The 12,103-nt window shown below is 35.5% G+C and overlaps 1 protein-coding gene across 2 annotated transcripts in view; it reads left to right on the forward strand.

The window, feature by feature from the left end:
- The window catches only part of LOC121428637 (serine/threonine-protein kinase N2-like), a 65,885-nt gene extending 54,141 nt beyond the window's left edge, over positions 1 to 11,744 (forward strand). For both annotated transcript variants that reach the window (XM_041625402.1, XM_041625403.1), the window contains 11 exons: positions 567 to 642; positions 3,025 to 3,272; positions 3,752 to 3,906; positions 4,312 to 4,467; positions 5,110 to 5,286; positions 5,771 to 5,833; positions 6,255 to 6,474; positions 6,947 to 7,054; positions 7,276 to 7,356; positions 7,860 to 7,919; positions 8,408 to 11,744. In XM_041625402.1, the coding sequence (XP_041481336.1) occupies positions 567 to 642; positions 3,025 to 3,272; positions 3,752 to 3,906; positions 4,312 to 4,467; positions 5,110 to 5,286; positions 5,771 to 5,833; positions 6,255 to 6,474; positions 6,947 to 7,054; positions 7,276 to 7,356; positions 7,860 to 7,919; positions 8,408 to 8,551 (1,488 nt within the window). In that variant the 3' untranslated portion in view covers positions 8,552 to 11,744. The remainder of the gene's footprint in view (positions 1 to 566; positions 643 to 3,024; positions 3,273 to 3,751; positions 3,907 to 4,311; positions 4,468 to 5,109; positions 5,287 to 5,770; positions 5,834 to 6,254; positions 6,475 to 6,946; positions 7,055 to 7,275; positions 7,357 to 7,859; positions 7,920 to 8,407) is intronic.
- The last annotated feature ends 359 nt before the right edge of the window (positions 11,745 to 12,103 follow it).

A 12,103-nucleotide genomic window follows, 5' to 3' on the forward strand; every position in this document is an offset into this window, starting at 1 on the left:
TATTTTATGGAATTGCCCTAAAGTAAACACTTAAAGGTTGGTATAGTTTTGTACAGGTGTGAACTCATCTGAACGTGGCCAATGATGCTCATTTTTATTCACATGGTCTTGAATCTTTGTTTACATCACTTGGAAAGTTATCATTATTTCATTAAATACTGACGCGATCTTTTTTTCCTCTTGGATTTATCATGGATTTACGCAAGAGAGAGAGAACCAGAGATGATTCTGAATCTTAGCCTTAAAAGAAAGAGGATTCATCGCTTTATTAGGACTCTGTTCTTTACATGAAAATATGTTGGAGGATTATGTTCTTCATATGAAATTATGATTTTTATGTCAGAATAAATGACTTTTGAGCTTCTGGATTACTACTTTTTACTTTCAAAGGTTGGCAGCTCTGTAAATGGCCATGTTTCGCATCCCTTCCCTCCCACATATGATGGGAGGTATTTCATGAAGTCAAACGTCACCAATATTCACTGACCTAATTTGTTCTGAGCCAATCAGATTCAAGGATTTCAGTAGTTTATAATATGTTATGATTTTCTTTCATCTCTGTTTAGATCACATTCACCACACCTGTGATAGAGAGGAGAACCAAACTCAGAAGGCAAAGGAAGATCTTTCCTAAGCATAAAGGTAAATAATGGGGTGTGGCAAGTATCTTGCAATCAATTGCAGGCCAGTTCCAAAATCAATCCTAAGCAGGGTTGGCGATTTTTTTAATTTTTTTTTTAAAATAAAAATCAGATTTATTTGATTTAAATCAGATTTTTTTTATTTAAATCAGATTTTTTTGATTTTTTTAAAGTTCCTTCGAAAAAAAGGGTAATTATCCCTCCCCCCTTACTCTTACAATGACATCAATATTGATGTTATACATTTCACCCCTAATATTGTTCTTAACCACATATTTTGTAATTAAAATCCAGTAAAAATGGACAATTAAAAATAAATTTGAGGAATCATGTATCTGAACTTAATTCTATCATACATAGGCCTATGAAGGAATATTCCATAGGGAATTCCCAGTGAGTAGAGAAAATTCCCCTCTGGGATTTTTCATTCAAATATTTAAAAAATCCAAGAGAAAAAATCCCTTATCAAAACTGCCAACAAACCCTTTGCCAATTACTAGTATTCATGTTTATTGTAAGAGAAATAATTCAAATCAATGATTTTTTTTTCAATTAGTCACAGCTTTACAATAGTCAAAGAGAGACTACAACTGTATATGTTTAGGATCTTTTTGATAAAAAGCTCTTCTCTTGCTACAGATATAGATGCAAAACTCTCAGTTTTGGAGAATAATATAGGAGATAGCTTACCGGTAGTCAAACTGTCAAAGGGTGACTATACTACATTCTGTTACTGTGATTTTTTACATTAATCTACAATTTTTATTCCCATATTCTCTACAAAAAAATCTGTTTGATCCATGAAGTATGAAAAAAAATCTACTTACTTTTAACTTAAAGGATAAAAACTGCAAAACTGCTTAAATTAAAACATATGTATTACAAAAAGAAGTATTTTATTTTAAATGAGACACAGCTTACAACTGCCAATGATTGTAACTGAAGTACCTGCATCTTAACATTAAAATGCAGTGTTAAATGTTTATTCTGAGTTTTGCAAATTGTTGTTATAGAGCTCTTTCCATTATTACATGCAGATACAAAACTTCCATTATTTGTAGCACTGAACATAAAATGGGCTGCAGTGACTTAAAAGGTTTATAAGAGAAAGCTTTTCTCAACAGTCAAATTATGACTGTACTACATTATGTTAATGTGATTTTTATAATTATGTTATTCAAAACATCAAATTTATGATAAATGTAACAATACGAAATAAGAGGCATGTTACATGTAAATATGTTGATTACATGCAGGTATCATTTTTTTTATTTTACATGACAGAAGTAGTTATGTGTAGGCGAAGGATCAAAACTGGAAAACTGCCAACAAACCTTTTCTCATTGACTTTTATGTATTATATATTTTTTTTTACAAACTGCTCTCTGAAAAGTCTTTGGATTATGTGAAAACTTTACGTTAAGAAAGAAATTGACTAATAATAACTGACAAAGAATGTAAAATTTCAGAAGAAAAACTCGACATAATTTACAAAAAATGAGTACCTATTGACAACATACATCTGTAGTTTTTAAGGAATTACCTGATTTTAATTTGTTTTAAGTAGATATGAAGACTTTGTTGATCTTTTATTGATATAAAGTTAATTCAAAGTTTTTCAGTTGACTTGCAGAATTAAAACTGCATTGAACAAATACTTTGTCCATGATTTGTACATTTTTCAATGGAAGTGATTTAAATCAATGATTTTAAAAAAAAAATCATGGTGATTTAAATCGCGATTTAAATCACGATTTAAATCAACGTGATTTAAATCCGCCAACCCTGATCCTAAGTCTTGCAATTAATTGCATATAGGAAATTGATCATTAGTATAGTGTAGTAGGTTCAAGTTACACCATGTATCTTTGTTGGGCAAGTGTTGCTCCTGAAAAGGACCACCCAATGAGATTGTTTGGTCCTTTTGAGGACCAACGCTTGCCCAAGAAAGATACATGGTGTACCATGAAACCATTACACTATTCTTCTGATATGATCATATTCTTCATGGAAACCTTTAGAAGTCGATTATTAGTATATTTATGCTTCTTGTAGCATAAAGTACAAAGTTGTTTTTTTCTTTACAAAGTTTAATTGCAGGCAAATTACTGAAATATCTCACTAAGAAACTCTGATTTTGCTATGGAAGGAGAAGGGTTTTGGTAGAACATTCTAAAGCATTGGTTATTTTCAACTAACTCTCTCTACTTGAGTAATTCAGGTAAGAATAAGAAGGGTTTTGAGTAAACATAAAGCAGTGGTTATTTTCAACTGTTCCTCTCTTCTAGAAAATTTCATGTAAGAATGTGAAGGGTTTTTAGAGAACATTCTATTAAAAAGACATGGTTATTATTATTTTTTACTATCCCCTTGAATAATCCAGGTAAGAACTTCCTAAGGGCAGGCCAGATGAACATCAACGTAGCCACATGGGGTCGCTTGATGAAACGGGCCATCCCGCCTGGTCTCACCCCTTCTGGGACCTCACCCCCGACAGCCATCAGACCCCGCCCCCCTATCCAAAGGTTAAGCTTTGGGGAGGGGGACTCATCAGGATCGGCAGGAACCAACTCACAAGAGGGCGGGGCGCCCTCACCGTCGCAGGATAGGATGGGTGGACATGAAATACAGGTAAGGAGAGCAGAGCAAGTATGATTGCAGAAATTGACCAAGATTTTGAAAGGAAGCATGTTAGAAAGAGAGTGATGGGAGAGAGGGAAGTGAGAAAGAAATGATAAGGAATTCAGTCATCTATAAAAAAAAAGAAAAGAAAAGAAGAGGAAGCTGAAATAGCTCTCCTTTGATGTAACTTTTTGTATTATAGACAGAGGAACAAAGACTGAATTGTGGTTAAGCAGGAAGAGAGAGAGAGAGACAGATTGTCAGAGAGAAAAAGAAAGAGAAAATGGGAATGAAGGCAGAAAAAGATTGAACAGTTTGTATGGAAACAGGAAGAGTTAATAATTATATGGAGAAGGAAGAATAGATACATTTACAGAGAGAATGACACAGAATAAACTATCTTTTTATAATGGAAATACTATATTGTCATTTTGCCATTACTCATGGATATTGTCTGCTCTTATTCTTCCCTCTCCCTCAACCTATAGGATGCTCTGTCATCGTTTGACTTCCTTAATAATAGTCCATCAGGTTCACCTAAGGTAGGATCATCGTTACCCCCTCCAGCAGCCAGATCCACACCACCACAGTCACCCGAGACACAGGGGCATAGAACTCAGGACATTTCCGCCATGGATGATGGGTAAGAATGTCTTGTTATGATACAAATAATGCACAGGTCAGAGTTCAGGAAAGAATGAGGTGCTAACGTGAAGAGCCTTTGTGCGAGATTGAGAAGGGCCGAAGTGCCTGTATTAACACTAACACCACAAACAAAAACCTGTGCTTTATTTTTATTTATAAGACAGGTTGGCGATATTTATTTTCAGGAGGAAAATTGATTAAATCTCCTCCAAAACAGTGTTAAAGTGCCTGAGAATATGTTATGATGGTTTTGGTGTTCTCGTCAGATAATCTTGTAGTAGTATTTTGTACTAAAATGAATGAACAATGGAACTGTAATGCTGTGATAGAGAATTAATTTGAAATAAACATCTTATAATTTCTGTATTAATGGGCTAACCTACTCTTTTTTCTTTATGTCCAGAACTCTTATGACGTTAGAGAACTTCAGGTTAATAAGCGTGTTAGGTCGTGGTCACTTTGGAAAGGTGCTTCTTACAGAGTACAAGACAACAGGAGAATTCTTTGCCATCAAAGCCTTGAAGAAGCGGGATGTGGTTGCAAGAGAAGAAGTTGAAAGGTACTTATTTCTACCATACCACAATTTCTATTATAATCCCCTAGCAAGAATGCTCTAAAATGTCACTTGATCGAATCCCATATTTCAAATTCATATTTATTCCAATCATACATTGCCAGGTCTATTTCCTAGGCACCACTTTGTCCACCCTGTTTTACAGACTCTGCAGGTTACAATGGAACCACCCCTTTCCTGTCCATTCTAACTTAACATCATGAACTGCTCAAGCCATGATAATATTAGAGCATGAGACCTTTTTATAGGGACCAGAAAACAGAGACAAATGTAAATTACTAGAAATGCACTTGAATGGAGACGTGTATTGAAATAACTGCTTCAGCAGAGGTCTGCGTGAGAGTTTGACTTTATCCTTTGCCTACATGAACCGTGTGATTCCCATACAAAACCTGTGGCAAATGTAGAATTCAGTAGTCAACAGGTTCATATGTAATGTTGGGCCCCATTTCATGCAAAGTTCCTGTGATAGGTAATCTTTCTGGAATGTCAACTACCATAACATATGTGAAAATTCTGCTTTTTGATTGACTCTTCCAGTTAAAGGTGATGTTTCAACAAGATTTGCTATCATAGGAATTTTATAATGAAATAATAATCTTTTGCTTCATCTTCCTTTGTTTGTAGCTTGATGTGCGAGAAGAGGATCTTCGAAGCAGCCAACTCCATCAGACATCCCTTCCTAGTCAACCTGTTTGCATGTTTCCAGACTGAACATCATGTGTGCTTTGTCATGGAGTATGCCATGGGAGGCGATCTTATGATGCATATACACAACGATGTCTTCACAGAGCCTCGTACTGTGTAAGTGTTTGTGTTTGAGGTATAGAACTTTGCAGTTGATGGAGTTGTATGATACATCTGTTTTCAGAGTGATTTATGATGATGATAATGATGACGATGGTGATGATGACGAAGATGATGACGATGATAACGATGAAGACAATGACGATGATGAAGACGATGACAACGATGATGATGATGATGTGATGATGATGATAATGAGATAATTAAATTTTAGGAAAGAGAAGAAATATGTTTTTGAAATGTATTATGAATGTATTATGATTTGTTGTATCTTTATAAAGCCTGTCTTAGGTCCTATTTAGGCAGGGGTAGGAGGGGAATGAAGGAAGCAAAGAGGCAACAATTAGAAAATAGTATTCTGAATAAAAAATATTGTAAGAGCCCAGAAACTACCCCTCTATTAATTTATATCAACACAAAACTGACAAGAATAGTTATCCAGTGTGACCTTACATGACAAACTTACCTCCTTTCCTTACAGATTTTATTCAGCGTGTGTGGTACTAGGTCTTCAGTATCTCCATGAAAACAAGATTGTATACAGGTGAGAACTTCCTTTAATATTCTTTAACCTGTGATATTCTGTTCTACATTTAGTTGCATGTGTTTCTGAAAAAAAATCTGGAAATTTTCAAGATATTGAAGATGCATTTGAAATCAGTATTGTTTGAAATTGAGAATAATGTGTGTATGTATATCTTGGTATGTATTTTAAGTTATTAAGTTTGGTGTAGAACAGGACATGATTTGGGGTACAAATGAATGAGTCATCACTTAGTTTTAGGAAAGAATTTGTCTACTGATTTGTATCAAAAGATTAGCTGAATATACAATGGTGATGTGTCAAAGTATCGTGTTGATTTTCTTCATCCATGATGCATATAAAGTCTGTTGCTTGTTTAGATACCCAAGACGCTGTACTCGATTGGTAGTCTTGATTATAACATCTTTTTCTTTGCCGACAGGGATCTGAAACTTGATAACCTGCTCCTCGACCAAGATGGCTTCCTGAAAATTGCCGACTTTGGTCTGTGCAAAGAAGGCATGGGATACGGGGACAGGACCAGTACCTTCTGTGGGACACCCGAGTTCCTGGCTCCCGAGGTTCTTACAGAACCCCACTACACCAGGGCAGTGGACTGGTGGGGGCTTGGTGTACTTATCTTTGAGATGTTGGTAGGAGAGGTGAGTTCTAGGGTCTGCTTGGGCGGTGATACATGGTTACAATATGGTTTTATGTTGGGTTTACAGTTAGGTTTCTGGTAAGGTAAATCCAGGGGTGGAATCAGTCCTTGATTAGTGTGTGGAATATATAACAGAGTAATTGTCATGGAAATGCTGCGGCTCCTGGCTTAGAAATTTGGTAATCAGATTTGGTTAAGTAGAGATGGTTAACACCAGCTTGTGAGAAATTATGACTCAAATGATAAGGGGATGTCACATCTTTACGTAATAGCCAGTGTATACTGACTGACTTATGGCAAATCCTACTTCTTGATTTGATTAATTCAGTTCTTGAAATCAAGTAATGAAATACTTTTCAAAGTTTATATATCTTTCGTTGAGAAGGAACAGGGTGACCTATAAAAAATATGTTTGTACCAATTAGGGGTAGAGGATAAAATGATATTTTTGTGTGATTGTATTCATTATCTAGTCTCCTTTCCCTGGTGATGATGAAGAGGAAGTATTTGATAGTATTGTCAACGATGAGGTTCGCTATCCTAGATTCCTATCTACAGAAGCAGTAGCCATTATGAGAAGGGTAAGTCATCAATTCCATAACTTCTTTATCATCATTTACTAGTAATTGATAATGATAGCTGTATTTATGTAGTGCTATTTCCTGTTGATACAAAGCGCAACAAATATTCATAAATCGCTCACCTAATGACTGTCTTAAATATTGTCTCTCTCTATTGTTCACCGAGTTCTGCTATTGTGAATTTGACTTTGATGTGCCATGTTATTTTGTTGTTTGTGTAGTTACTAAGGAGAAACCCTTTGAGAAGACTTGGTTCAAGTCAAAGAGATGCTGAAGATATCAAGATGCAAGGGTTTTTCAGGGTGAGTTCCTTTTCTTTTTCTGTTCTTAGTTAAGACCACCTATTGGTGTTAAACACGAGAACGATGCCTCTTGCATTACCAGGGGGGATCCTCAGTTGTTTTCCACCAGTCACTGGGAGATGCGGCCCGTTATAAACAATACTCCCTCTTGGTGTGGGAAGGGGGGGGGGGATTATTATCATACCGTTGAGCTTTGCCAGGGACTGGTAGGTGCAATTCTATGGGTGAACACCCTACTCTTTGATGAACAGTGTACTGGTTTTAACATGCATAGGTTGTGACTCTCCTATACACTGAATAATATCTAGGCCCTTACTAATGGACAGTGTTTTCCAACTGCATTCACACCTGCACTGAATACAAAGTTATTTCTTCTTCGTGTATTGACATATATGTTTTGTGAAAAGTCATTCTGTGATATAATGTTCAATGTACAATAAAGACTTTGATTTTTTTTAATACCACTTGATTGATGATAGTTTCTTTTCTTCTCTCTGCCACAGAATATCAATTGGGATGATCTACTTATGAGGAGAGTGACACCGCCATTTGTACCAAGAATAGTAAGTAATTTGATTCTCTATAACTAGCAATGTAGTCAAAAGGATTAACCAAACTAAAAGTGACTGTTTGAAATCATAACTAGCAATGTAGTCAAAAGGATAAACGTAACTAAAAGTGGCCATTTGAAGTCAAAATAACAAAAAAAAATCTCTTTCTTTTTATACCGAATGTTAAATGTACCATTGCACAAAAAAATGCAAAATCCTTCAAATATGCATCATATCTGCGGCAGCAGTGCGCTTTAAGGTCCGACATGTGTATGCATTTATTTTCTAGGCACAATGAATATAATAGTATTATGATACCACCTCCAAAGCTATGCAACAGTATGAATGGTGTACTTTCAGCCTCCCATTTGCTTGCATACAGGAAGCTCAGTAGGCGTAGTTCAATGCAAATCGTTAGATTGATGCACATATTTTATAAAAGCAGCCTCCATTCCATCATCCTATGATTATTTCTGTCTCTTATAATTTTCCATTTCCAGGCGAATCCCGAAGATGTGAGTAACTTTGATGAGGAATTCACATCGGAGCATCCTGTCCTTACGCCAGCCAAGGATCCTCGTGCTCTCACTGATGAGGAACAAGAGCATTTTAAGGATTTCAATTACATTGCAGACTGGTGCTAGTAGGGTAATCCACCGTAACTGACAGCAAAGTATCTGTGTGGGACTACAATGATAAGGGATATTACTTTTGCTTGTGAATTGAGGAGTACTCATTTGTGGTGACAGAAAAGTGATTGGATGGGACTACAATACAAAGAATGAAGTTGTTTCTTTTTCGTCCAGGTACCCTGTCAAAAATCACTCATCCGTGATGTAAACACACCAAAATGAATATGTGGGACTGCACCTCAAAGGAATGGAATTTACCTATTGGTAGAAATGTGCTCTGGTAGGAATCCTATGAGATGTTTTGAATTTGATCATATACCTCATAAGATAATCTGTGCACAGAGACCCAGGAAGCACCTCTGTTTATAATGCGTACATTTTAGCTCCAAGTGTTACAGAAATGTTCGGATTCAGACAAGAGTGACAGAGAGATATTGAAAAGATCCTCATCACCATATTACAGTGTAACATCCATTCAAAGAAATGGCATCAGAATCACTGCTTGGGACTATGGGTGCTACCTGCAAAGTTCAGAGCGACTGGATGGGACTGTGCATTCAGCTGGATAGTTCACACCAAATTGACTGCATGGGACTACATGTATCATCTGAAAGTAGACCCCAGAGTTACTGCATGGGACTGAGCATACTGTATGTAAGCCAACTCCAGAGTAACCACATGGGACTATGAGTGTGTTTTCTCAACCTTATTATCTTGAGAGTCAAGACTTCCAAGCAGGAATCAATGTTAGGCAATTAAATTGGCCTCTCAATTATGATAGACATGTAAAGTGATGACATTCCTTGACTTGTAATCACTTTTCACACACCAGATTGTGGATCATTAGGTGGGGCATACACAGGATCCGTTTTGTGCAGTAATTGCTTTTCACACACCAGATTCTGGAACATTAGGAGGGGTATACACCAGAACTGAGACCTGTAGTAATGATCTTTAACCAAACAGATTAGGGGTTTACATGTTACCTTCTTACTCTTCAATCTCTCTCATACCCTTCCCCCATTAGATTCGATTTTGTGAGAAGTGATTCCCACGCAAAATTAAACGAATCACGTTTCGCTCAGTGACCGTTATCCTCTATGCTTGTAACCTGTGGTGCTACAGCTACTATATGTCAATACGGTGCTTGGAATATGTCAATTGTATTTGATAGAAAAAAATATATATATATTGGAATGAATATTTGGAATGGAAAGATATATTTTGAGGTGATAGAAATGTTGATAAGATGTCATTGAATAGGCTTCCATGTAATGAAGAGTAATTAACCAATGGTATCAGTCATGTATGCCAAGAAAAAAGCACGTATTGGAATCGTAATAATCTAATGTCACCTACAGAATAACCAGGAGTCAACAAGATCTTGGTCTTCTAAGAGTAGGGGTGCTAGTCCTTTTCGTCCTAGAGAATAAGATCCTCATTTTGGACCTGTGCCCTTTAATACTGCTCAGAATCAGATTGTCACTATGACTTGTTGCACCACCAGTTGAGTTTTTGTGACTTGAAAGTTGGAATTATTAGGATCTACTTGATTGGAAATACTGTTAACTCTGCAAGTTTTGCTTTTGATTAGTAATCATTTGCTGGTGTACATGTATAATTTCTTTCCAAGACTTATGTCTGATGTTATGAGTTTTTTGCAATACCCCTCAAATATATAAAGGACCATAAAATGATTCAGGGTCTGTAACAGCCACGATGCCAGTACCCCCAATTGTCAGAATATTCAATACATGGAAGTGGCTAAGTTGATATGAATTGTGCTTTATTTGTTTTTAACAAGTATTGTTTTGATGCCTGATGAAGCCACTTTTCAATTTGGTGTTGAAAATCCTCTCTGCCCCTCCCCCATAAAAAAAATGCCCTCCCCAAACCCCTAAAATGGTCACCCCAAGTTTTTTTTTCATATTTGGCAGTATTTTTGTCATTGTCAACATTATATCATGAAAAAATGGGTATTCCCTTTAGTTGATCTTGAGTTGGGTATTCAAACAAAAGAAGCAATATTCGTGTGGAGGCTACTATTTATTTAATACTCTAAAATGCAGGAGGGCATTTATGAAAGAAATTGTCTGACATTTTATATGACGACAAGTCCTGTTATATCTGATGGTTACCATAGTAACTGTCCTTAGCCAATCAAAATAGAAGGAGCTTGTCAGTGACAGATGTTTAATGAAACACTCACTGATCACTACATTTGGTTCACCTAACCTATTTTGATCTTTTAGAGTGTTATCGTTACACGCAGAATGCTAGCCAGTAATAAAGGTAAATGAATAGTGTATTAGATGTTGTGAATTGAAAAGGACTTTGAATATTTCCATCCACATTTATCAGTACTTTATCACTTGTTATGGTAAGGATTGGTATTATGTTCTGTTTTACCAAGAACAAAGAAAATTATGTATTCATGACCACTTTATGGTTAGTTTTATTTCCCCTGAGATTATTTTCAGTTACATCTCTCTTGGTGACCTCTCAGAGGGAATTACACAACTTGATTGAAATTTGTATTTTGTAGGATATTAATTAGGACAAGTCTCGTTATCTCACACATTTGTGGTGATTTTGAGTTGCCAATTTGAGGAGATGTACACGGATGAGAGGCATAAGTATATTCATCTGAAATTATGTGTTCTCTTAAAGTGTGTGTTGGGATTTAATGCTCAAAACCTGTGCCTTTGATTTCTTATTGAGTTGTTCTGAAATTATTTCTGAAATGATTTCTACCTAGAGGCCCTTCGTATATTATTATAAAAGGTAATACACAGTGTTTACTTTAATATGATTTTAATGGTAAAACATTGATTGTGTAATGATTTCAAATTTACACAATTTTTTGTATTTACTATCCTTATACTTTTTTGGCCAGTACAACAAAACACTCAACGTATAACATTTTTAGGGGAAAGAAGTAGTGGAGGAAATTTTGAAATTTTTTCAACCCAAGGACTTTGCAACAATGATCATTTATATCTATGTCAGGGTAGGCTATATCAACTAATACTGATTGTATGATCAATTTAAGATTAATCAACCTTTGGCTGGTAAACTTGTGTATTACCTTTAATGGACTTAAAAATGCCTGATTTGTATTTATTGAGCACATCTCTGCTCGGTGACAATGAAAGTGCTAATTACTTTTTAAACTTTAAGAAAGCCTCCACCCTTATCAAGGAGAGCAGAAATTGAAAAATCACTATTATTCAACGATTGGATTTATATATGTATCGCTTTTGTACAGTACAGTTTATTTCTATAAAATTTTGTTTTCATGAATTTTTTTAAATTCCAGTACAGGACTCTATATAGGCATTTTATATCATTCATATCCACCAATATTGTGTGGGTGAGCTATTTATTAAGAAATTGTATTCAAATTTTTTGCTTCTGTCTAAAAAAAGGCTATTTTGAATATAGTCTTGTAGGTTTAAACGCATTATACAATGTTTATTTAAAAGATAGTTATTTCTAACTATGTTTTGCAACAGTTGAATTTGTAAATATTTTTTGTACATTTCTCTGGCTCTAATACTGTCA

The sequence above is a fragment of the Lytechinus variegatus genome, chromosome 15 (assembly GCF_018143015.1).
Source record: "Lytechinus variegatus isolate NC3 chromosome 15, Lvar_3.0, whole genome shotgun sequence".
Taxonomy (NCBI): domain Eukaryota; kingdom Metazoa; phylum Echinodermata; class Echinoidea; order Temnopleuroida; family Toxopneustidae; genus Lytechinus; species Lytechinus variegatus.